The sequence below is a fragment of the Mesoplodon bidens genome, assembly GCF_964165515.1.
Source record: "Mesoplodon bidens genome assembly, chromosome: 2".
In the NCBI taxonomy this organism is placed as follows: domain Eukaryota; kingdom Metazoa; phylum Chordata; class Mammalia; order Artiodactyla; family Ziphiidae; genus Mesoplodon; species Mesoplodon bidens.
In genome coordinates, this window is record NC_138177.1 from 103796980 (window position 1) to 103824030 (window position 27051).

General features: G+C 38.7%; 1 protein-coding gene and 1 pseudogene across 2 annotated transcripts; both read right to left on the minus strand.

The window, feature by feature from the left end:
• Positions 1 to 1451: 1451 nt before the first annotated feature.
• On the minus strand, positions 1452 to 24995 carry DR1 (down-regulator of transcription 1). The gene is made up of 3 exons (XM_081225184.1): positions 24062 to 24995; positions 13704 to 13867; positions 1452 to 5977 (listed from the first exon to the last, which is right to left on the minus strand). The coding sequence occupies exons 1-3, from the start codon at positions 24279 to 24281 to the stop codon at positions 5831 to 5833; spliced, it is 531 nt and encodes a 176-aa protein (XP_081081310.1). The 5' UTR covers positions 24282 to 24995; the 3' UTR covers positions 1452 to 5830.
• LOC308612401 (protein C19orf12 homolog) lies at positions 17075 to 18841 on the minus strand (annotated as a pseudogene). The gene has a single exon. The product of its transcript is annotated as a protein C19orf12 homolog (transcript).
• Positions 24996 to 27051: the final 2056 nt, after the last annotated feature.

The following is a 27051-nucleotide window of genomic DNA, read 5'->3' on the forward strand; positions in this document are numbered from 1 at the left end:
ATGTTTTTCATGTGGACCATTTTTAGTCTTTATTGAATGTGTTACAATATTGCTTCTGTTTTATGTTTTGGTTTTTTGGCTATAAGGCATGTGGGATCTTAGCTCCCCGACCAGGGATCGAACCTGCACCCCCCTGCATTGGAAGGCAAAGTCTTAACCACTGGACCGCCAGGGAAGTCCCTACCATGTTATAAATTGTCTTTATATATATGTGCATTCATATTATACTGCTTTCCTTTCAGTTCTCAATACAGTACACTCAAAAATCATGCTTGTTAGGGACCAAACAGGTATTCGTAACCATGTTCACAGCAGCATTATTCATAGTAGCCAAAAGGTGGAAGCAACCCATTCATAGACAGATCAATAGGTAAACAAAATATGGTATATACATGCAATGGAATATTATTCACCCTTAATAAGGAATGAAGTTTTGATACATGCTACAACATGGATGAACTTTGAAAGCATTATGCTAAGTGAAATAAGCCAGACTCAAAAAGACAAACGCTGTATGACTCCACTTATATGAGGTACCTAGAGAAAACAGAATACTTACCAGGGGCTGAGTGGAGAGAAGAATGGGTAGTTATTGTTTAGTGGGTGCAGTGCTTCAGTTTGGGATAATGAAAAAGTTCTGAAAATAGCGGTGATGGTTGTACAGTAACAATGCACTTAATGCCATTGAACTGAACACTTAAAAATGGTTAAAATGGTAAATCTTGTATGTATAGTTAACAACAATAAAAACATTTAAAAAAATCATGATTGTTAAAAGATATATATAGTAATGAAACAGTATACCTGATCTACCTTAAACTGGGTGTGGCTGGGATCTCTGAGTGAAAAACATCAAGGAGGTAAATTTCTAAGAACTGGACTTAGGGTCCTAGGGGGTGCAGGAATCAGCAGATGTGAAGTTAAGAGCCACCTTTAAGATTTGACCTTTTTGGAAATACATTTTAATCCTGGGCCTATTCTCTCCAAATCACCTTGTTTCTTTTTGTCTTTTTCAACCGACATCATTCATGTTTTGCTTCCAACAGAGGTTCAGTTTCAGTCTTTCCCCTAGTACCCTATCCTAAAAGTAAAAACCTGGATGTTCTGAGAAAGTGGTTCTCAACAGGGGGTGATTTCACAACCCAAGATGACATTTGGCAATGTCTGGAGACATTTTTTTTTTTTTTTTTTTGCGGTATGCGGGCCTCTCACTGTTGTGAAGCACAGGCTCCGGACACGCAGGCTCAGCGGCCTTGGCCCACGGGCCCAGCGGCTCTGCGGCATGTGGGATCTTCCCGGACCGGGGCACGAACCTGTGTCCCCTGCATCGGCAGGCGGACTCTCAACCACTGCGCCACCAGGGAAGCCCTGGAGACATTTTTAAGTGGTTACAATGGGGTGGAGAGCAGTGGTTGCTACTGGCATCCAGTACGTATAAGCCAAGGATGCTGGTAAACTTTGCACAAGACACAGGACAGCCTCTCACAACAAGGAAGTAACTGGCCAAAAATGCCGATAATGCTGGGTTGAGAATCTTGTTCTAAGATCCTATTCTAAGGTTTTACTAAGTTGCTTGATTTCTGGTAGAAATTGATCATAAATTAAAAGTTACCTCCTCTGATTCCCTACTTTCTCTTTTCATTTACATCTTTTACAGGAAAAAGCAAAACTAAGCACTTATTATGCTAAGGGTAGGTCTTTTATTTTGTGGAAACAGGACAAGGATCAGTGGTGATGCTTTTGTGACAAGTGGGGGTAGGTGAGAGGAGGCTATTTACATTTACGCTGCCATTCTCTTCACCCTGGCCAATCCTACCCATGAAACTCTGTGCCATGGGGCAAGGTGAAAAATAGACGGGGACAAGGTGTTAGGGACAGAGAAGAAGGAAAAAAAAAATCCACATGAAGCCAGTGGAAGGCAGGAGCCTATCCTATCTGTATTGGATAATTCTTCCCAGTGGCCGTTTGGATAAGAGGAAATATCTATGTCACCAAATAAAGTTGTAATCAAAAAAATTTTTAATTCAATTAAAAATTTAAATCATGGATTTTCTACAACATGCTATTTTTATGTTGTTTTATCTATTTATTTTTTGGCCGCACCTCACGGCATGTAGGATCTTAGTTCCCTGACCAGGGATTGAACCCCTGTCCCCGGCACTGGAAGCGTGGAGTCTTAACAACTGGACCACCAGGGAAGCCCAACAACATACTATTTTTAAACTCAACATACTACTTATGATTACCTAAATCTTGCATTTCTTCTGAGGAGCAATAATCTAATGAATGCATACTACTACTGTGTCAATAACAAGAACAAATACTTTTGCTTTATTTTCCTCTTGCTATCATACTAAACAACAGACCTGCTGTAGCAAGTATAACTCATTTGGTATAATTTAAGAATTTCAAGAAATTCATTAACATTCTCAGGCCACTAGACCATTATAGTAATTCATTATTATAGTACACATTAAAATGGTGTCTTCTTACAACACTTTGGAAAACTGACAGTACACACTAAACACCAAATACATGCACACCCCATGACCCAACAACTCCACTCCCAAGTATATATTCAACAGAAATGCATATATACACTCACCAAAAGACATATATAAGAATGTTCTCCACAGCATTATTCATAATAGCCCAGAACCAGAAACCACTCAAATGCCCATCAATGGTAGAATGGATAAATTTTGTATATAATAAAAATAGATAATGAAATACTATTCAGCAATGAGAATGAATGAACTACAAATACATGCAACAATATGAATGAATCTCACTCTAGTAGGTTGAGTAATAGCCTCCTAAGATATCCAGGACTGAAGCCCCGGAACATGTAAATGTTACCGTATATGACAAAAGAGACCTTGTGGATATGATTAAATTAAGGATCTTGAGATGGGGGATTATCCTGGATTATCCAGGTGGGCCCTAAATGTAGATGTAGAGGAATATTTGACTATAGAACAAGATAAGATGATGTGATGATAAAAGCAGAAGCTTTGAACATGGAGGAAGAGCCCACAAGCGAAGGATTACAGGCAGACACTGGAAAATGAAAAAAGGACAAGGAAACAGATTTTCCACTCACAATTAACTTCCAGATTCAGGAACCAACCTCAGCTTTGGCCTAATGAAACTGATTTTGGACTTCTGATCTTCAGGACTGCAAGAGAATACGTTTGTGTTGTTTTAAATAACTCAGTTTGTGATATTTTGTTACAGTGGCATCAGGAAACCAATCACTCACAAATATAATGATGAGCAAAAAAAGAGTGTATTATGTATGACTGCATTTACATAAAATAAAAGACAGGCAAAACTGATTTTAGAAGTCAGAATAGTAGTTACTTCTGGGGAGGAAGAAGAAGATAGTGCTGAGACGGGGCAAAAGGAGGGATTCTGGGATGTTCATAACACTCTGTTTCTTGATCTGAGGGCTGGTAAAATGAGTATGTTTAATTTGTGAAAACCCTTATTTATGTACTTATATGTATGGTATATGTAAGTTTAAAAATTGATGCCTTTTCAACACTTACCTGATAATCTGCTGAAAAAGACATATACTCAAGGAGGTGGGGGAAATACTTACTTAACAATAACTTTATTTCTCAACAACCATAAAGATTTTGTTTCTCTCTCCAAAGGATTTTAAAAATCTCAACAGACAGAATGTAATAGTTAACTGCTAAAAAATAAGCTAAGAGTAAAATACTACTTAATTAGCTCTGTTATGCCTGCACCCTAGGACTGTAAATTACAAAAATACAAGTAAAACCACATTTTCTGAAATAACAGCAAACAGAGGAGAAAGTCAAGTACTATATACCAAATGATCAAAATGTCTTTTGGGTCTAGGATTCTTGAAACTAGTAAAAATGGTAATAACAGAAATCTCATTCCATTAATCTATATAGATCATTAAATATAAAAACAATTTATAAAACACATCAGATTTTATTGCTTGAAGAATATAGCATATGAAAATCACAAGAATGTCAAAATGAAAAGTCACTAGGATTCAAACATATAATACATTATCAGATGCAGTAAAATATTAATTAACCTGAACTCTGCATCAAAAAAAAGGTATGGAAAAATATCTAAGTTGTTGACATAAGAAACAGATATACTTAAAATAGAAAGTATAAGGATGTTACAGTACAAGTTAGAAAAGCCAACACTTATTAACTTATTATTTCTTAGACTAGACTACCTTTGGTACTTAAACTTTTAAAAAAACAATCCCTTCTATTTTGTCCAAATGCACTTCATGGATTCAATACCAACTTTAACTCAATACATTAAGCAAGATTCACTTAGTTGTGGCATGGAAGAAGTGTATTTAATAAATGTATGACAATATTTCACTTTTTCTAAAACTGCAAAATATAATCATTAAGAAATCTAATACTTGTAAACTTTACTTATTTAGCTCTTCAATTAAAATTGGAATCCTGGCATCCGCAATCTGTCTTTAGACCTGGTGAATATACAAATTTAAATGATTTGGCAACTGACATAGGAATTTAGATTAATTCATACTATCTTAAGTGGCTTTCCATTCTGTTTTCAAAATACAAACAATAGGCCAGTTCATCAACACACTGGATTCCTATAAAAATCACTACCATAGTTTATTTATTGGAACCAAGTTAAAGCTTTTCCCTTGTAATGAGCAGGTTGAAACTATGTTTCATATAGGGCTGATCAATTATGATACACTTTCTTAAACAAAACAAAACAATCATTTTTTAAAGCTCAATTACGATGGAGACAATGATGCCATTTCAAAAGGAAGCATTGGACGCTCTAGGCCATCTAGTCAAGAAATTGTAAAAGTAATGCTAAAAACAAACAATAAGTAAACTATGACTACAAGTTAAATTACAAAAAAATCCATCTTATAGCAAGCATGCTCATTAACTTTCATTTCTTTCCCCGAGCAAAAGTTTGAATATTCATGAACCTTAGTTAAACCAACGGAACCTAAGCAACTGTTTCACAAGTTCCAATAAACATGGATGGACTAAGCAAGTAATACTATTAACAATTATTGAAGTGAAATACTAAGAATCATGACAGTCCTCAAAACGGGGCAGTCTTTGAAATGTAATAGTGTAGCTCAAGATGAATTATGCTATAATAAAACTTTAGTTTTTACCTCTACATAAAACAAAAACAAATCAAAACATAACCTACCAAATTTTACAACTACTACTGAACATACTCATCCTAGTTTTTGAATGTCTTGTTTGAGATTTTTTAAAACAAGTATATTCATCTGAGCATATATATTTAGTGCCTGTATATATACTCATTTTAAAAGACAAAAAATCCAAATACTACAGAACTGAACTCTTTGTTTTTTCACCAGCCTGATCTAATATCTACTGCATCACATAGCACCTCCCCCCCAATAATTTAAAATTCCCAATTTTTAGTTTAGTTAAAAGGGCAGAGGAAATGCAAATGAAGATTTAGAGCTTCTGTATAAATTTCACTGTATTTTTATAAACGAAGTTTTCTGTAACACTGTTTATTGATCAAATAAAGGACTCACTGCTATCTAAAATTTCATAAACACCATTAAAAATTCAAAATTGATATTATACTGAGCCTTAAATTTTCAATAGTTAGAAGAGACAGTTTTTACATGAATAGCACACAATAGATGAAACTTAACAGCAGACATCCCTAGAATACCAATGGCAAGTCCACCAAGATGCATACAAAATTACAGATAAGCATTTCTTTCACTGTTTTCTTGTGCAGGGAAAAACATTTATAGAGGAAATAGAAACTCAGCTGGTGAATTTCAGATATCATCATCATCTTCTTCATCCTGAGAAGATCCTGCCTGGTTGGATGCACTTGCTGAAGCAGCAGCAAGCTGTGCTTGTTGGGCAGCTTGCTGCATTTGAAGCCATTCCTGCTGGGCTAATTCTGCTTGTTGCTGTCTAGCCTAAACACAAAAAACATTAAAAAAATAGTAATTTTTTAAAAAACCTAAACATGCACACTTTCATAAACTCAGTCATCAAATTTGGATATTTTCCAACCATGATATAGTTGTTGTACAACAGGACAACATGAACTCTATAAGAAAATATAATTAGAGATTGCTTCTTCTCAATTCTCTTAAGGAGAGTTTCCAAAAGTTTCCATAAAAATTTTCGATAAAAGTTTCCTTTTATGCTACATAATGGTTCAACTGAAGAACCTAAAAAAATTTAAAGAAAAATCACAACATTCACTCTTTGGTTCCTTTTCCCTGTGTTTCTCTCTCTTTTGTTTCACTAGATTCTTCTGTCCTCTCAACTCATAATTTTGACGTAAACACTTGCAATCTAAAAATTATTTCTGTGGCTTAAAAGTTCGCTAGTACAATACCTTTGTTAGGGAAAAGTACTGTACATAAATGCACTAGCTACCTTGATATTTCTTTTAAGTTTCTATCACAGTTCCCTACTCTATAAATACATCTCTTTCTTCCTCTGTCCCTCTCCCCTCTCTCTGTAAATACACACGTATATACACACAAAGAACATACCCTTCTCACACACACACTAGTGAAAATTATTTATCCAGTACTGAATTTAAGTGGGATAATTAAAATCCATTCATTTGAAATATCCTCTATAAAAACCACCACAGGATTTGAGAAACCAATATGCATACATATGCATTACGCGCCCTATTGCACGAGCTAAGGCTCCTTCCCAATTTAATTTCATCCATTAGCAGAAAAACCACATCAAGAAGGGAAAAATGAATCTGTTTTTGAAAAGATCATATAATTTCCCATTAGAGTTTACCAAAACAATGTTGTTTCTGTCTTTTCTCAGAATTATTCTTTAAGCCTGGCTCATACCCTCCTTTATGAATGGCCAATTGCTAGTCATCATTTAAAACACACATCAGGGGGAAGAGTAAGCTGTGACAAAGCGAAAGAGAGGCATGGACATATATACAGTACCAAACGTAAGGTAGATAGATAGTGGGAAGCAGCCACATAGCACAGGGAGATCAGCTCGGTGCTTTGTGACCACCTGGAGGGGTGGGATAAGGAGGGTGGGAGGGAGGGAGACGCAAGAGGGAAAGGATGGGGGAACAGATGTATATGTATGACTGATTCACTTTGTTATAAAGCAGAAACTAAAAAAAAAAAAAAAAAAACACATCAGTTTTCAGTTTTTCTTGGTCTTTCTAGGTCACATTTTCTGCTCTATTTCATATTCTCTAATTCTCTATGCATTCCCATACCTATCCATTTTGTTCTCTAATTACGTGAACATACATCTTTTTTCTCCACTAGAGTGGAGAATAGAAAATGTTTCCATATTCATTGTTGCATTCCCAACATACAGGCCCCCAGTAGTTTCTGACTGGATGAATGTTTTGTGGGAAAACAATGAGGCTCAGCATAACCTTAAGATTTTACCATGTAAATTCCTAACTTTTCTTAATAATCTGTCATGAATGTATTATCCAAACATTCCTAGGGGAGAATTACTACACTTAAAAAAAATCATTTAGGGACTTCCCTGGTGGTGCAGTGGTTAAGAATCCACCTGCCAATGCAGGGGACATGGGTTCGAGACCTGGTCCTGAAAGATCCCACATGCCTCGGAGCAACTAAGTCTGCCTGCGCTCTAGAGCCCGCGAGCCACAACTACTGAGCCCACGTGCCACAACTACTGAAGTCCGGGTGACTAGAGCCCATGCTATGCAACAAGAGAAGCCACCACAATGAGAAGCCTGTGTACTGCAAGGAAGAGGAACCCCCGCTCGCCGCAACTAGAGAAAGCTGCGCTCAGCAACGAAGACCCAACACAGCCAAAAATAAGTAAATAAAAATAAATAAATAAAATAAAATAAATTTGTTTAATCTGTAATTTTTTTAAAAAATCATTTAATTGTTACCAATTAAGTCTAAATTTCTCAGCCTAGAGTTCAAGACCCTCCAAATTACTGTCTGCCCCAATGTATTTCTCTAATATTCTTTCAAAACATTTGTCTTGTGCTCCAAAAAAAAAAAACCCCTAGATAAACATAAAGTGTTTCCTAAATACACATCATACCCTCCCACTTTTGCTACCTTTACTCATGCTGATAGTCATTCTATTTGAAATCTGATTTTCAGCTACTGAAATTCCACTCTTCCTTCAAGTCAAACTGAAATACCAGTTTCTCCATTAAGTTTGTTCCTGATTCCTTCCAGTATCATTCAGGGTCTAATTAGGAGATAGAAGTTACACTAGTCAGGGAAATAGAAAGAATGTCATATAAAAGATTATTAACCAAGTATAAAGGTGGTAACTAAGTAACTGAAAAGGCAACAAATGAACACTAAGATATGTGGGTGGAAACTACAGGAAGCAGCCACCAACCCTAAAACTGGGGGAAACAAGGGAAGAGGCTGGGATTTTTAAAACTTGGAAGCTTAGAGGTGCAACCCATGGAAATGAAACTCAGACTTCTGAAGAAGGGGCATAAATTGGCTGGTACGACTACCATCTCTGAGCTTAGAGGAAGGCCTCAAGGTTTGAGACCCAAATCCTTGAGGAAGGGGATGCATGTTCAGGCTGCTTCTGTATTAGAGAAACTACAAACCAGATTCAGTTCCCACTACAGGAAAAAAATGATGCAGCCAGGGTGAAGCATTGCTGGGTTGCTCAAAGGAACTTGAAGCCAACTGAAAGTAAAAGAAAGGAACATGTGCCTTCTTCTACCCAGCCCTGTAATCTCCCTCTAGAGCCCCCTACTGGCAGCACAGTCTAAAGGAAGTCAGCTAGAAAACAGAAACGTGGTTTGCAGAGTACTGGGCCCAGTCTCAAAGCGGAACATAGAAAGGAGGGTTTCATGATGAGATAATTGCTTAGTAACTGGCACACTCCTATATCATTAAAATCTAATGTGATATCTCTGTACTTGGGGATCTCTTTACATCTTCCTTATGAGACTAGTCAACCTCATAATACAGCTGTTAATATACCTATATTATACCTTCCCTACAAGACAAAAACGTTTTTTGTATTTGTTTAGGAAATTAAAGACCAGGTATTCTAGTAACACTTCTACCCATTTTTATAAAGAAATATAGAAAATATTTCCATAACACACAGGCATGTTTACTTTTATGGCAGGAATACCCAGAGTTCAAAAAAGACTAAGAACACTTCACAGAAAATACTTGAAAATGGTAGGGCAAACCAAATATATCGATTTAATCAACTTAATAATACCTACTTTGTGGCCTAATCAACTATAAATAGATACAACTGTGGCACAGAAAAGATAATTCAAATAATTTCAAGTCTCTACACAGGTCTTATTGCAAAGTTGTTTTATCTTGTAGTTTGCTCAATGATCCACAAAGACATGTACTGGTTACACTAAAAATTTAACTGACTTTTAGGTATCATCACCCCATATCAGCACCCATACTTTTCTCTCTGAACATTAAAGCATTCCAGTGTCTTTAAAATCAATGTTGATTGGTAAATATTATTTGTATTCATTTCCACAAATTAAAATTTTCAGTGTATTTATTCTGCTTTCTTTTTTTCCCTTTTGCTTCTCACCCAATCCATCCCAAGTATTTTCCTTCTAAAATGGAAGAGTGAAAGAGAAGTAAGTAGGCATATACTTCCTAATTCACTTCTTCTGGAGATTTTCATTGTGTTTTAAGTTTCCCACTTCCACACACTAAAATAACTCATTTATAATTTACAGCTAACTTTAATCCCAACATATTAGAGATTACCTCCTTTTCAAATATTTGCTGCTAACAGTGAAAGATAGCTTCAAATGAGGCTGCTATTGTGTTGGCATATAAAATAAAGTCTAAATGATTAAGTGAAATGAAAGTTATGAAAATATGTTATGATAATTTATCAGCTCCTTTTATATTTAAGACTAAAGTACTTTATGCTCTAGGAAAAAAAGTACTAAGTGGCTGCTATAATTTTACTTCTCTTCTGATTTTTCTCACAATAGCAAAGAAATACTAGGGTATTTTCACCGATAGGTCAGGGCAAGAAAGAAGGGAGATAAGGGGGAAAAAAACAAAACAAAATAGATGACAAGGGTAGAGAGCTGAAGACAGATATGGCAGTCAGTCAGTTATTTTTCATTCATCTTTTTGCCCTAGAAATGATAAAGCATGTTCATTTCACTTAAAAGTTCCAAAATAAATTTAAGCAAACAAAATGGTGGCTAGAGCATTAGCACAGGATAGTAGAAAGAGCACAGGTTTTGGAGTCAAAAGGTACTTACTCTTTCATTTGTTTAAGTCAATCCTTCCCAGTACTAAGCTTCATAATGATACGAACCATGTCTCTTTTTTATACTGTTAGAAGCCTAGCACCTAGCACTATACCTGGTAAATAGTGAAGACTTTAATAAATATTTGTAGAACAAATGATCTGATCTCACGCAAGCTTGTCTATCTCTGAGTCCGTTTCTTAAGGCGTAAATGGGTATAGCAAAATTTGTATTACTCATTAAGAACTCTGCAAAGTATATAAAGTATTTAGCAGAGCATCATTTTCCTTTTATCAAATATTTCCTTTGGCACCCTGTAGGTGATCTGCAATAGTAGAGACTCAATAAATAATAGCCATTAGCTTTTTTTTTTAAAGATGTCTTGCTATTTCATGCTTTTTTTTAAATAAATAAATTTATTTATTTATGGCTGTGTTGGGTCTTCGTGGCCGTACGCGGGCTTTCTCTAGTCTAGCTGCACGCGGGCTTTCTCTAGTTGCAGTGAGTGGGGGCTACTTTTCATTGCAGGGCATGGGCTTCTCACTGCAGTGGCTTCTCTTGTTTCAGGGCACAGGCTCTACGCGCACGGGCTTCAGTAGCTGTGGCACATGGGCTCAGTAGTTGTGGCTCGCAGACTCTAGAGCGCAGGCTCAGTAGTTGTGGTGCACGGGCTTAGTTGCTCCGCAGCATGTGGGATCTTCCTGGACCAGGGCTCAAACCCATGTCCCCTGCTTTGGCAGGCAGATTCTTAACCACTGAACCACCAGGGAAGTCTGACATTAGCTTTAAAAAAAAATTATCACTCCTCATTTGGTACCTCATATTCATATGGATTATAACACTGTTTGCATGTGCTCATGCCTGCCTCAAAGGCTTTTCCACTTTAGCACCTATTTCATAGGTTGTTGTGAGGATTAAATGAAATAATACTGGTAAATTACTTGGCAACATGATTAACACATGTTTAGAACTCAAATGCTGGTAAGCTTTTATCTTCCTTATTAGTTTAAATGGTATCTGCTGTCTAGTGCTTGATAACACTTAAAATTCAAATGCTTTTAAATATAAACCAAAACTGGTTGTTATGACTGCAAAGAGATCAGTTATGGTACTAATCTGGAAGAGATGACCTAAAATGGTATTTCCCAGTTCTAATGGTAATTACAGTAACTGGTAGCAATTCTTATTCTATTCAAACCAAACCTGTCTTTCAATTTCAAATGAGAAGCCAGAACTTTGTAGGGAAAAAACAACATCACCTTCTCCCCTCTTTTTTTAAAATAATGAATAGGTTCTTTAACCTCCTTGAACCTCAGAATTGTAATCTGGAAGATCAAGCTTGAAGTAAATGATTTTCTAAAGTCTCTTCCACCCCTAGAGTTCTGTGCTTCCTGGACTTACCAACCCAACTCAGTTATCCATTCAACAAATAGTTACTGAATACTCCCCCTGTGCTAGTTACCATGTTAGGTGGATGCTAGAGATACAACTAATAATGGGTCCTGCCCTCAGAGAGCTTACAGACTAATGGTAGGGACAGACATTTATAAATGACCATACAGCTATATTCCCATGATGAAATAAGTATCTTTATGGAACTGAAACACTCCATATTTTACATCCTTTTTGCCATAGAACCACCTCTGGCCCAGTGATTTAGGTCTAACTTTCAAGATCTTCCCACTGGAACGTCAGTCAAATGCTTTATTTCAAAAAAGTATTTACATATAGACAGTTTGCTTGAGCAATCTGAGCATTTTAGTAGTACCCAAAAATGGAATGGATTATTTTTTAAGCTGTTATCATACATTTTCAAGTTCATAATTCCTTGCCCCTGCCTTTGCAGGGTAGGTGGGGAGGAGGTACAGAGAAGAGAAAGTAAAAACACCGTTAAGGTACCTCAGCCCCAGCTGATAAATTTTGCCTTGAACAGTGATTTGCATTCTTAATAATCAGGTTATTAAGCTCTCAGTCTTATGTGGAGTAAATATTCAGTCACATTCAAGAATCACTGTACTCTGTAACTGTCTTCTCCCCAGCTTCAAGGAGCCTGGTAGAGAAGAAGGAAACGCCAATTTTTCTCTCTCAATTTCTTCCTCTTGTTCTTGCCCTACATACCTGTAAGTATTCTAGGCGTTGCATCCCATGCCTGTGTGGAAAGGAATGATGGAAAGCTTTTTGGTGTTGGTCTTTGCCATCAGCATGGGGTATGTGTGCATACTGGTTGTAGTGTCTATTCACTCCATGTGAAAGTTGTGCTGTGTGGGCTTCTGCATCCCTTTATCCTCATCCCTAGGTATTTTTATTAGGTAATAAATCCTGCCAGCCTTTGTTGCCTCTGCTATAACACCAAGGAACAGTGAACCATGGGGAGAACACGAGGGGTGAGATATACTATAGCAGTCATCTTTGGAAAATATGATCTTCCACAGAGGATGGCTCCGAAATGTGTTACAGAGCTTGCTTCTATTTTGCCACCAAGGGGACATGGAAGGGAATGAAGAAGGTACCCAGGATTCTAAGGATGGGCCAAAGCAGGCCCAGAAGATGGTACAGAAATAACATTGGTGAAATTCTAAGAGGCTAGCCACAAATTCCATTCAGTCCCAGCTCCCTCTGGTCCCCTCCTTTCTTAAAAAATAAAGGGATATTAGTACTTGTTGCTAATCCTTCACAGACTGGACATTAGAACTGTGACAAGCAAGAAAGGAGAAAAGTTTTCTCCCTTTCTCTGCTCCACTGGCCCTTCAAAGTTTTTAAGATTAGAATGTTTTAAAGGTGTATTAAAGACCTAATTTAGGGCTTCCCTGGTGGCGCAGTGGTTGAGAGTCCGCCTGCCGATGTAGGGGATGCGGGTTTGTGCCCCGGTCCGGGAAGATCCCACATGCCACGGAGCGGCTGGGCCCATGAGCCATGGCCGCTGAGCCTGCGCATCTGGAGCCTGTGCTCTGCAACGGGAGAGGCCACGACAGTGAGAGGCCCGCGTACCGTAAGAAAAAAAAAAAAAAAGACCTAATTTAACTACAAAGTAGATGTTAATCAGATTTTTCTTATATGTCATTCATCTAAAAATTCGATACAATATTTTCTCACCAGTCTATCATTTTAAATCTTAAGAATGTTTAGGTATACTTTTCATGCTTTTAAATGGCCATTCTGCCTGAAAAAACATCAAAATAAAATCTCAGTAGTTATTTGGAGTTGTTCTCCTCAGAAAACAGGCTGTTGCAAATATTTGCTTTTATATAAAGTAAAAAACTAGCCAGACCTAACATCAGACTCTATGATCAAACAATCAGCCACAGAAAGAAAATTTTGGGGGTACGTATGTTGACTAAGGAAATAGTTTTAGAAACCAGTATGATTTTGGTTAGCAAAAAGGGTCAGATTCAGATGAAAATAATTTAAAACGCGTTACTTACTTTTGCAAATAATTCCTGTTGCTGTCTCAATAACTCTTCTTCAGGAATGCCAAGGTTTTCCAAACGAGAACTGGCCTTTCTTCTTTTTAATGCTACTGTCTTGCATTCTTGTAAGACTTCTTTTACTTCACTGATGTAAGAGCCAAAGCCTAAACTTTCTAGTGCTGGGGAAATGAAAATATGAAAACATGAAAAAGTGGTAAAACACAACTTTTTCTCTCACCTATGGAACATTAAGTTTGGTGAGGGTTTTGGGCTGGGGGTTGGAGGGGAAGGTTGTTGCTTTCTAATAATTTTACCTATTTTATAGCTGCACAACATTCATTGGTATGGCTAAGACAAAATATTTTATCAAACTTTATTAATATTAGATGGCAAATTAGTTAAAACTTAAGGAACATTTCAAGGCACTGGTCTTCACTTTTCCTTTTCTTTCTAATTTTTTAAAATCCAAAGCATTTCCTGGAGGAAAAAAGAAGTCCAATGTAAGAACATGTGGTTTTAGTAAGAAAACATTTTTCCTACACCATTCATAGTAAATCAACCATTAAGACATCACTTTCTCAAAGAATACAAAAAAAGCAAATATTTGCAATATATTTGTTAATAAAACATATTTTGTACCATTTGGCTTAGAAAAAGTAGGCTGGTAACACATGCTCTTTCAGCAGGATAAGATGAAAGAATAGATAAGTTCTTTTGTCTAATATACCAGCAGGAAACTAGTACTTTTAGCAAAGACACTCAAACTGCCAAGTTTAAGAAATACTGGTGGAAACAGCTTATGAAATTCAGCATTTATATTCAACCAAAGTTTCCCTTGAAAATAAAACTTAACAGGAAACACTATAAAAATATTTAAAGTGACATGGCAGAAAAACTGGGATAAAGGAAGACTATAAGGATAGAAGAAACATTAACAAAATATTCTCTCCCTTTATTTTTTCACATTTAGAAAGAAAAATTTGTAAGAAAAAAAGGCCTTCTGTAATCCAGAAAGACAAAGCATAAAATTTCCTTTTGGCTCACGGTATTTAAGATTATATAGTTTTCTAAATGTTAAGGCCCCAAAATCATATTTTGCTTTCTAAGCCACTGATGAAATATAGGTGGTGAAAAACACAGTAAATGAACTTAAGTTAGTTCAGCAGTTCTTACAGTCTTTCAACAACTATGAGGAGCCAGACTCCCTCAGTAAAGATGCCCTAAGTTCCAACTTTAGGAATTTGCTCTTCAAGGAGAATACCAAATATACCTTTAAAATTTACATTCCCATATAAGCTGTGGTTTTTAAGGCATTTTGAATGACTTACAACTTTAATTACTTCATATATTAAGCTGTTTTCATCAACCGTCTTTAGAAATAATGTGATGCCAAAAAGCAGACTGCTATTACTTGAATTTTAATTAACTTACAGACCCTCCCCTTGCCTCCCAAAATTTCAATAAGACATTATTCTTATTCTGAGTTCTGTTTACCAAATTAACCACCACCTAATCCCTGGCCTCAAGGAGTTTGGAGTATAGTAGGAAATTAGGCAGCCTGAATTTTTTACTTGAATTGACAGACATTATTTTTTAAGTGTCAATGCTAGAAGCCAAAGTTCTATCTTTTCTCTCTCTTTTTTTAAAAATAAATTTATTTATTTGGGGCTGCATTGGGTCTTCGTTGCTGCGCGAGGGCTTTCTCTAGTTGCGGCGAGCAGGGGCTACTCTTTTTTTTTGGCTGCATTGGGTCTTTGTTGCTGCGCGTGGGCTTTTCTCTAGTTGCGGCGAGTGGGGGTTACTCTTCGTTGCGGTGCGCGGGCTTCTCATTGGGCGGCTTCTCTTGTTTCAGAGGACCAGCTCTAGGCACGCAAGCTTCAGTAGTTGTGGCACTCAGGCTCAGTAGTTGTGGCGCACGGGCTTAGTTGCTCCACGGCACGTGGGACCTTCCTGGACCAGGGCTCGAACCCGTGTCCCCTGCATTGGCAGGTGGATTCTTAACCACTGCGCCACCAGGGAAGCCCCAAGCAGGGGCTACTCTTCATTGCTGTGTGCGGGCTTCTCATTGCGGTGGCTGCTCTTGTTGCAGAGCACAGGCTCTGGGCGCGCAGGCTTCAGTAGTTGTGGCTCATGGGCTCTAGAGCGCAGGCTCAGTAACTGTGGTACATGGGCTTAGTTGCTCTGCAGCATGTGGAATCTTTCAGGACCAGGGCTCGAACCTGTGTCCCCTGCATTGACAGGCGGATTCTTAACCACTGTGCCACCAGGGAAATCCCTCTTTTCTCTTTTTTAAAGGCACAAGCATAGTAGTGCATTTTCAATAATACTGGCTGGAGACAGTACCAAAAGAAATCAGTAAATGATTTAAGGTGTCCCACCACATTCTAAAGAAAAGTCTTATTTTCTTATTCTAAAGAAAAGTCTTGGGCTTCCCTGGTGGCTTCCCACGCCACAACTACTGAGCCTGCATGCCTAGAGCCCGTGCTCCGCAACAAGAGAAGCCACCGCAATGAGAAGCCCATGCACTGCAAAGAAGAGTAGCCCCCACTCGCTGCAACTAAAAGAAAGCCCGAGCACAGCAACGAAGACCAAACGCAGCCAAAAAGAGAAAAACAAATACCATATGCAGCCAAAAATTTTTAAAAATTAAATAAATTAAAAAAAGAAAAGTCTTATTTCCTTAGCCCTACAACAAGGTTCTCCAGGATCTAGCCCCACTTACCTTCCCAGCTTTATTTCTGCCATTAAATCCCTGCATACTTTGTTAAAGCTGACCGCTCAATGTTTCCCAACAGGCACCAGTTTCCCACATTCGTGCTGACAGTAATTCATTCAAGGCCTGGATCAAACTATATCTTCAAATTAAGCTTGCCTGATCCTCCTAGACAGACGTAATCTCCCCCTTTTGAAATAAGATAGACTAGAATTTGGAACTTGGTTGTCACGGTATTTGTATAACCTTGGATATGTTGCTTAATATCTCTAAGCTTCAATTTTCCATCTCTAAAATGAAAACAGCATCTATTTCATAATATCTTCCTACACCCAGAAGCACTATAGTGGTTAAGCTTGCAGCCCCACAGGGACTGACTCCCAACTCTGCCTCATATTAGCTGTGTGAGTCAGGGTAAGTTCCTTCACCTCTGTTCCTCTAAAACAAGAATAACAGTACCTACATCTTATCAGATCAGGTTGCTGTGAAGAAAAAATGAATATAAACAAAGAGCTAAGAACAGAGGCTGGCCCACAGAAGGAGCAAAATTAAGTATTCACTATTATATTTTTAATACTTTAAGGATTGTGGGAATCAACAAGTGATTAACCTAAGGCATTTAACAACACAGTGTCTAACATATAAGAGTCCCTTAACTTGGACATATTATTCATCTTTTTTTTTTAATTCATCTTTTTGTTGTTGTTGCTCAGAAAACATTTATTCTAGTTTGATGACAGTCAAGTTGTGGTTCTGAACGCAAAGCAAAAACAGTATTAGGGGAAATTTAGGGTGGACACATTTCTTAGAGATAGTTTATAATTCTACCATTTCGGAAAGAGCAATAATTTTACTGAAAATATTTTAAAAACATCACCCAAGAACTACTATGACTTTTCAGATGGGGAAAGCAAGCCCCTGGGAGGGCGAGAGCCCAGTCGGGCAGCTACTGGGAGAGGGGCTGGGTGCCACTGATATTTGTGGCTTCACTCAGCAGGCCAACTGCCCCCTCCCTGAGGCCACTCAGAAGTCACTGGGCGGGGAAGAGGCGTTCAAGAGGTAAACATGATTCCAGCAGGGGACAGCCCCAAGGTCCCAAGGGAGGGCTGGTCGGGCAACGGCTGCCTGGACAGGCATCATCTTCACATGATGACGTGAGAAGGCTCAACGTGAAGACCTTCTTCCAGCTCCTGTGTGAGCGAGAGTAGATTCAGAAAACTGCCGCTACGTGGCAGCAGTCACGGTTTTACTGTTCACCAGCTTCCCAGCTGAAGGGCTGTCAGGGCACACAGGTGCACACGGCCACAGAACACGGCATCTTCTCAAATAATTTCTAGAACATGATATAGCACAGCCCCAGCCTCTCCAGCAGGAGACTTCGCTACAGTTTAGGGTAATATTCTGATGATGCGGGGCTTCCTGCAGCTCCCCAGTCACCTTCCATGAGTCGGGGGGAATCATCTAAATGGACCCCGCTTCCCGGAGCAGAGGCCTAGTCGTCGCACTGCACTTCCGCCCGGAGCTCCTTGGTGTCGTAGTTGGCCAGCATCGCCAGCAGCTGCTGCTGCAGGGCCTCACTGCCCATGACCAGCATGGTCAGCTGCACGGTGTCTGTCCATTCCAGGCGCCTGACGAGGCAGTGGCTTCGTTAAAGAGCTTCTGCTGCTCGGGAGGTGGCAGCTCCATTATGATCTGAGGAACTGGCTTAAACTGTCCACTTGTCATCCAAGCGCCTAACAAACCCCCGACGGCCCCCCCAACGGCTAGTCCTGGTGGCTCGCCCACCAAACCACCAATGAAGGCCACGGCCCCTGTGACCAGGCCGCCCCTCCCGGAGTGCTTGACGGCCGCCCCCATTTTCCTCTCCTCTGAGACAGAGCACAGGAGCTTCATGATGTCCTCCTCCGCGATGGGCATCGCAGTAGACCTGCGGAGGCGGCGCCACCAGGTCACAGGCTGGCAGGCGCGGGGACTTTTTTTATTCATCTTTTCTCTTACACTTAAGAGTATGCTAGTAAGTATACAGGGCCTAAATAAATGTATAGCTATGCATTTTCACACCATTAAATTCAAGCTGAACAAGTATATTAAATTTACAAAATTAACAAATCAATAAACTTGAGAGAACTCTTCAAAATGTCATGAATCACTAGACTAGACATTAAAAACTTCAATCCAATCTACCTTAAACCATGGAGGGCTTGGGTTAAAAATTTAAAAACAGAAACAAAAAACTCACTTTTAAAAACATGTAAGGTTGAGAACACTGTTTTCAAAAAAAAAAAACTGCAAGTCAGACCAAGGTTAATATTTAATATTATTGAAAGAGCTATACTCTCAATGCTGAGTACAAACACTGTACTATCAATAAAATGGTTCAACAGGAGAAGCCATAAATTTAATTTCAAAACTGCATTGACTTTAATCCTACTTCTAAACACATTTTGGCTAACAGATATGAGTAACTGGATACAGCATTTTCTAAACGGGGATATTTTACATCATCTGTTATCATGTAGTAATAATATCCCCATTTTACACAAAGGAGAATCTTAAAGGATAAGGAAAATGGCTCCTAAGCAGGGCCATCAGTTAACAGTTGTGCAAGTGGTTCAGCGCACAACAGCAGCATATCTGAGGAGAGCCATTCATATTGTAAACATCATAGATTTGTATGCTTATTATAGCACTTTTTCTGGCAGAAGGTAGTAAATGTTTTTAAGGAAAGAGTGTCTCAACAGCCATTCATGATAAAAACTCTCCAGAAAGTGGGCATAGAGGAAACCTACCTCAACATAATAAAGGCCATATATGACAAACCCACAGCAAACATCATTCTCAATGGTGAAAAACTGAAAGCATTTCCTGTAAGATCAGGAACAAGACAAGGGTGTCCACTCTCGTCACTATTATTCAACATAGTTTTGGAAGCCCTAGCCATGGCAATCAGAGAAGAAAAAGAAATACAAGGAATCCAAATTGGAAATGAAGAAGTAAAACTGTCACTGTTTGCAGATGACATGATACTATACATAGAAAATCCTAAAGATGCCACCAGAAAACTACTAGAGCAAATCAATGAATTCAGTAAAGTTGCAGGATACAAAATTAATACACGGAAGGAGTGCCTTTTTCTAATTTGTACAAAGGGATTTTATGGACTATTGATGGCCCTTGTGCTAAGGATCTCCGAGTAAAAGCCAAAAAAATAAATTAAATAAATAATAATATATATTTTTTAAAATTTGTGGATAAAACACCTATCACTTGTTTCTCAGAGGTCTGTCTGCTACCCTCTGCCATCTATCTTAAAACTGTACCCAGAAAAGTGCACGGCATATTAAGGGAAAAAAAAAAAAACATTTAGCATGTTTTTTTCAATTTGAAAGACAGATATTAAGACAACTACTTAAAAAAAAAGGTTTTTAAAAATGTCCACCCAACAATTTTAATACAGTCGTATCTTATATTTTACCAAAAATGATGTACTCCTCAAAAGTTTTGTTAAATATGAATTTGTGTGAATTACTTTATACTTCAAATGCATAATGCATGCTTTTCATTTGAAAAAACTAAACTATAAAAAATAGCATTCTCTAATTTCTCTATTTTCTTTTGTTTGTATGTTAGGTGATGGAGGTATGGAGGTGATGTAGTTAACTTAAAATACATTAAGAGGATGTAGGCCAAAGTGACTTCTTGGCTTACTGGCCTGACAAAGACCCTTAAGAATCATGCCCTCTATGGTATCACCACTCGTGGGAATCTGGGACAACAATGAGACGGATGGCAGAGCAAGAATCAAATATCATTCATCTTTATATCCTTAGCAGTATCTAGTACAGTGCCAAGTACACAGTAGTATTCAAAAGTAACTGCTGGGTGGCAGAAGGAAAACAAAAACAAAAGACATCAGTTTTAAAGAAAACAGTAAAATCCTAACTTGAAAAGCACCTGATTATGTGATAAATTGTGCAATGTAAATTACATGTCCCTTCAGAAAAAAATTTCAGTATGGATGATTATTTAGGCAATACAATATCATTCTTATTATTATTACAACTTCTCTGCAATCACTCAGATCCTCTGATTTCAAAACTACTCCACATCCACTTTCCAAAACAGACTGTGGTTTAGGCTTTAGAGCAAGATTCTCAAAGTGTGGTCCATGGACTTGTGCCAGAAATGCCTGTAATGGTCTGCAATGAGTTAAGTACAGAAATTCAAAGTAAGCATTTTAAGAACCTTCACAGCAAAACTGTAACTATGTGAAGTGATGGCTGTGTTAACTAATTTTATTGTGGTAATTATTTCATAATATATACACACATCAAATCATTACATTGTAAACCTTAAACTTACACAATGCTACATGTCAATTATACTTCAAAAAGCTGGGGAAAAAAAAAGAAACTTCATAGCAATTTGACAAAGTAATTTTATTTCAATTGAATGCATATCAAAAAATTTCATTTTGTTTTTCTAGTGATCCATTTTTTTTGTATTTTACCAAAGTACCAGTGTGAGAGGGATTATAATTTTTTTTTTTAAAGTTCTTCAACATAGAGCTTGGAGCAACACAACTGCTGAAGAAGTGAATCCTCGGAGACTTTTTCAAACTTTCACTACTTTCAGTTACTAGTCTCAAAAACATGAGGAAAAAAAATGTAGCAAGAGATTTAAAATGCAGAAATAAAATAATATCACTTAAAATATTCTTATTTACACTTTGGCTTTACAAATGGCATCATGATGTAAGGTTAAACATAACAGACTTTCAGCTTTATATTTCAATCAGTATCACTATAAAGTTTTTAAATTATTATTTATTGTAGCATATTTCATGTACATTTCTCAATCCTGACAGATTCTCAGTAATTGCTAATTATACCTGAAACCATTAAGTATTATTTATACATAAATGGGGAAACCTTAGTTAACAGATTTGCCTAAGGCCAGACTTTCCAGTACAGAACCTGCAGCTCCTAACTCTCAATGTCAATTCTTTCCATAATGCAACAGAACATGTTAGTACTCATTTAAAGATATGTGTTCACAGAAACCCAGCAACGAAATAAAAGGAACACCTTATAAGCTTAGAACTCCCTCTGTTGTGTGTATGTGATCTTCAAAGTCCATGTTCTTAAACTAAAAATAAGCAAAATATTAAGATAATTTTTTAAAATTTTAACTAGGTTATATAATTTCAGATTTACTGGCAATAAAATTATTTTAACTCCTGCATGCATTTTACAGAACTGCCTCAAATGCTTAATTTGCCCTGACAAGGTAAAGCAAAGTGGCAAGTGAACAAGTGAAATGTTCTGAAGCAAAGTTTAATTCATTAAACTTATTACTAAAAAAATCCAAACTTCAACATGTGAAAATCAAACCACTTTAAAACGTACATTATTCCACTTGGCTATATCTTACATTCTTAAATAATCAACATTGACAGAACAGCATAAAAAATGTCATACCCAGCTTTCTAGAGTTAGTCTATAAACACACACTTTAAACACCTAAAAAAATACACACCTTAAGGATTTCTTTTAAAAAATTTTAATCACTCAAGACAAAAGTTTCTTTAAATGATTAAGCAATATGATATCAATATGAGATTATAAATGTATAAAATCTATTCCCCTAACTGGGGAGGATTTGGGGCTAAAATGTAGGTCCTTATCCACTTAACAAAGGCAATGTTAAAAGAAAAAAAAAAGGTAAATTTATATGGCTGTAGCAGGTTAATGCGTGATTTTTTTAAATTAATAAATCATCCTCAGTACACAAGGAAAATGCTTTCACTTGAACTTTTTGACTCATATGTTAAACTGAATTTAGCATATTCCAAAGTTGAGCTGTTTAGCATACTGTTCACTACAGCTGCACTTTTCTTCCATCATGTCAATCAGAAATCTAAATATATCCTAGAAAAGAATAAACTCTACCCAAGAAGACAGATTGTAATGTGTTTTTAGATTTTTGGAATGATCCCCACTTCTGTGGTGTAAACAAATGTTTAGGCAGATCCTTTTGAAATCTTTTGCAATTTTCATTAAAAAGACAATGTTGATAAAAGATCATTTTTCTCTTTTATGAGTTGTAAAAGGTAATTACAGCTATTTGTGTTGGATAATCTTGTGAAAGACTTGTGACAACTGCATATACAATGTAAAAATAAAAACACAAGAGGAAACATAGACAACTTGGCTTTCATTTTACTTCAGAGTACACCAAACAAGTAGAAGAAAACACTAGCTTTAAAATCAAATATACTTCTTCCTAGGGAATTTTTTTCTCCTTATGTACTGAAATGGAAATGGCAGAGTATGTTTTAAATCTATCTCCTACACATCATTAAGGATCAAAAATGAATCATTTAATCCTTTTGTCAATATTGACCATAAAATATTGCATATGGTGAATATGAGCAGATGTGTCCTCTACTTCAGAATAACAGGGAAGTCACCTTTTAAAAAGTTAAATTTTAAAAATAAAATGGTAGACAACCGCCTGCCTACCAAAATTAAATTAACCATGATTTTTTTCTGACTTCAAAAGCAATCAAGAAATTGTTAGAATTTTAATTGGGTTATTATAAAAAGCAAGTTAGCACCTCAAATAGAATGCAACCTTTTCATAAGAGTATATGTACAAGGCACAGAACGTGCTTCCCAAAACATGACTAGTAAATGTCTCCCCATCCCTGAAACAAACCGTCAGAATATGGTCTCCCAAATCCCTATTAATTGAACTAAATCGTTTCCAAGATGAGAAGAAACTGTTAAACTTTCAGAACTGCTGTTCAATAAGAGCTGAAGCGTTTACATCTAAATGGGGATGACAGAAGGAAACAAGTGGGAAATATTCCACGAAAAACATCTCTCACAATCTTTCAACCCAAGCTTTAAAAATCTATCTCCATGGAACAAAGCAAGCTACAGAAAAAAGGAAGAAAGTAAGAAAGGAGGGGAAGAAAGATGAAAGAACACTGCCCCTTTTCTTACAGAATTGAACTGGAGTGCTTTGGCAACTTGTTGATGAACGTTAGGACCATGAAACCATTTTTAAAGCAGAAAATATACTCTCTCTATCCAACACTAATAAACTTTACAACGTTGAACATGCACGTTAAGAATATTTTTACTCGTGTTCTGAAAATTCATCTTTTCCTCTACACTGGTGAAAAGCTCGGGTGGGGAAGGGGTACCCTTTCCACTCATGCTTGAACTTCCGGTCTGAATTCTAATTCTCCAAGGCAGAACTTCTGGGTTCCTCTCTCAGTTGTCATGATCTAGGTTCCACTTTAGGCAGGCACTTTCTCAGTTGTCACGTTTAGCTTCCACTTCAGGTAGGCAAAATTCTTGTTGCTTGGGCTTACCTGGCTGTAAATTGAGATCGCTGCTGCTACCTTATTTGGGGGGATGTTAGCTGACCTAATCGTTTGCAACCCTTACCTGCATTCGCTGTTTGAAAAGGACCACGAGAATATTACACAGGGATTTTAAGGCACCGGCTGCCTCTATGCCCGCGCAGCTTTTTCAGTTATCAGTACTAACCAGGGGACAGGACTGAAGGCTTTGACATGAACGGGTCACGCGATTAGCACTCTGTCCCCGGCCCCTCTTTGAAACAAAATCCCACACATACCACTTACCTTGTATGACGTGCTCTGGCGAGATGGTCTTCTTTTCCGATTTATTGCAAATTTCATTGGCTTCAGAAGATATAAGGTGAATGAATTCAGTGCAGCAGTTCACCACCAGCTCCCGGGCATCGTTGGCCACCCGGACATTGGGGAGAGTCTCTTTGATCATCTTATTGATAGCAGCTCTGGGTATAGTGAGATCATCATCGTTTCCAGATGAGGAAGCCATCGTACCTTCCTATCTCTCGCGCCCCGACTTTGAAAACTCCCCCAGTTCTGGTCCACTGCTCCACGAAGATTTTTCAAAAGGGTGCCCTCGGAGAGCAATCCGGGGGGCGCTCTGAGTACAGGGTGCAGAAAATTAAGGGGCGAGGGGGTGGCTCGAGAGGGCGTGGAACACCCGCGTGTGTGAAAGATTCAGGGCGAGGCTGGGAGCAAATTTGGGGGGGGGGCTGAGGATTCTGGGGACAGCACTGCCCAGGTCGGAGAGGGGAAGGCTAGATGGTCCGGAAATCTAAGCACTGGAGAACCCCCTTCGTGTCTCCTCTGAGGGGCGTGCGCTGTCGCCTAACCGTTCCCCAACGGCGCCGGAGCAGAGGCAAGGTCCAGGGGCACTGGTCTGGCCGCGGTACAGGGCGGACACCCAGCGGGCTGGGCTCTACAGAGCCGGAGCCCCCGCTGCCAATGCCGCCGCCGCCGCCAGCAGCCGCTGCTGCCGCCTCAGCCAAACCATCCTTGAGACACCCGCGCCGCCGCCTCACAACATGTCGGCCGCGGCCGCTGCTGTAACCGGGGCGGCCTCCGGGGAACAAATACGGTCAGAACCAGGCACAAGGGGAGCGGCAGTGGCGCCGCTGTGGCCGTTTAGCCCGAACGCAGATCGCAGAAGCCAAAGCCGCGTCAACGGTGGTCTGTCCCTCCAGAAGCCAGAGAAGGTTTGCTGGAAGCCTCTCCCGATACCCTTTGCGCTACCGGAAGCCTCGCCCCCACATGTTCCCCCCTCCCTTCCAGACCGACTTCCGGGTGTTGCTGCCGCCCTTCCCCCACCCGCGCTGGCGGGAACCGCCCGTCCTCTCCGCCAGTGGCTTCCGCCTGCCGCTGTCCCGGCACGCGTCCTGGCATCCCGCCCTTTACCAGGAACAGTGGCCGGGCGAGCGCGCGCCTCTCGGTACCGGGGAGCCCCAAGCACGCGCCGGGGTTTCAGCGCCAGACTCAGGTTGGGGTGGGTGGGTGGCCGGGCGAGGGTGGATCGCCGCCACTACCTTCTCTCAGCCGGCTGAGGCCTCGGAATCCTTTCCTAGCCAAGTTTGGAGACAAAGGAGCGCTGGATTTCGTTAAAAAGAACTCTTTGCTAACCTTCAGGAGCCCGAATTGAGGTTGAAAGGAAGAGGAACGAATCCTAGGCTCGGGAGTGGGATGCGGGCAAAGCAGAACCCCGTGTGACTGGGTTTGCATCATCCGGAGGAAAAAGCTTTTGATGATATCTAATAGACGTTATCGGCTCAAAGCTCTCTATGGTCCTCCACCCATTTTCTGGTTTTATGGGAAATGAAACATTCAGAGAAGTGACTTGCCCTCCCAGCCACTACTAATAGCTAAGCTGGAAACTAGAAATAAGATCCAACGTAGTGGAAAGGCGTTGTACAATGAACCAAATTACAAGGTTCCAGCGTAGACATTTTTCATGTTGTATTGCACGTTGGCTTCTGATGAGGCGGAAAAAAAGTGTGTTAAAGTATCTTAACTCTGTTTTTGCTTCTCTCCAGGGAAGCAAACGTGTGTCAAGTTCTTAACAAAAATTGCATTCTTTTTAAAAACTAAGTTTGCCATACTGTCATTTTGAGTAAGAGGCTGTGTTATAAATAGCAGCGTGTTGCAATTTCTAAAAAGTAACCAAGATAGCATTTAAATCAGTTTAGGCACTTTAGTTAATGGGATACTTTGTTCTCCATACATTGGCAGCAGCTGGCTTGTGTGAAATGTTTTAAAGTTTTTTATTTCGGTGTAAGACCCTAGATGTGGCACCTTGAGGAGACCTTACTTGCACTTTTTTTTTTCATTTAGCTTTTTCTCCAGTACACTTGCAGGTTCTTTAATTTCTTAAGTGTAGACACTTGTTTTTCAGTGTTCCTAAGTTTAGTCAAAACAAAATTTCTTTGATAAAACAATATTTTTAAAATTTTCTTCAAAATAGAAATGTGAAGGAATGTGTTGGCACAGATGTTGGCTCTCTATTAAGTGTTTTTGTAAGTCAGTTTACTGTTAATTTAAAGAGTTATAGTGTCTAAATTTATCTCAGCCTTACCAAGTTTGTCAGACTGAAAAAGCTAGCTAGCAAAACATGTCCCCCAAATTATCACATTATTATCACTGACCCAGATATTATCATTCCTGAAAAAATGTAGTAATGATAGTTATGCTTGTTCATGTAACATTTATGCTACATAGGCTTATAGAGTTATGATACATAAATCAGTAGAGCATATGTGTAAAGTTGTTATTCCAGTAATGGTTTATCACTACAGGGTTCTGTGGTAGCATAAACAAGAAATGTGTAGTAAAGGAACCTAGGTTCCAGTCCCAGTTTTTCATTACTTTAGACAGGCCACTGTCCAAGTCTCCTTTTCTTCAACTAGAAATGGAAATAGTATATAACTCAGAAGATTCAAAGTCAAATGAGACTATGCAAAAGCACTTTTAACATTATGAATTATTATACAGATGTGTTTATGATTGTCATCTTTACCAGGTCTGGGCAGTCTTCAACTAATAATAAACCATACATAACATGGCTGAGAGAAAATCTAATTAATTATAAATAGTAGGGTGATATTGTAACCGAAAGTGGTGTCCGGCTGCTTGCCGCTCAAAAGCCAATAAAGAGGCAAGGTTGGTGGACAGGAAAGTTTGCTTTATTTTGGATGCCGGCAAACGGCGGGGCGGGGAGGTTGGAGGGCGGACTCCTGTCCAAAGACCGACTCCCCACCTCCTGCAACCAG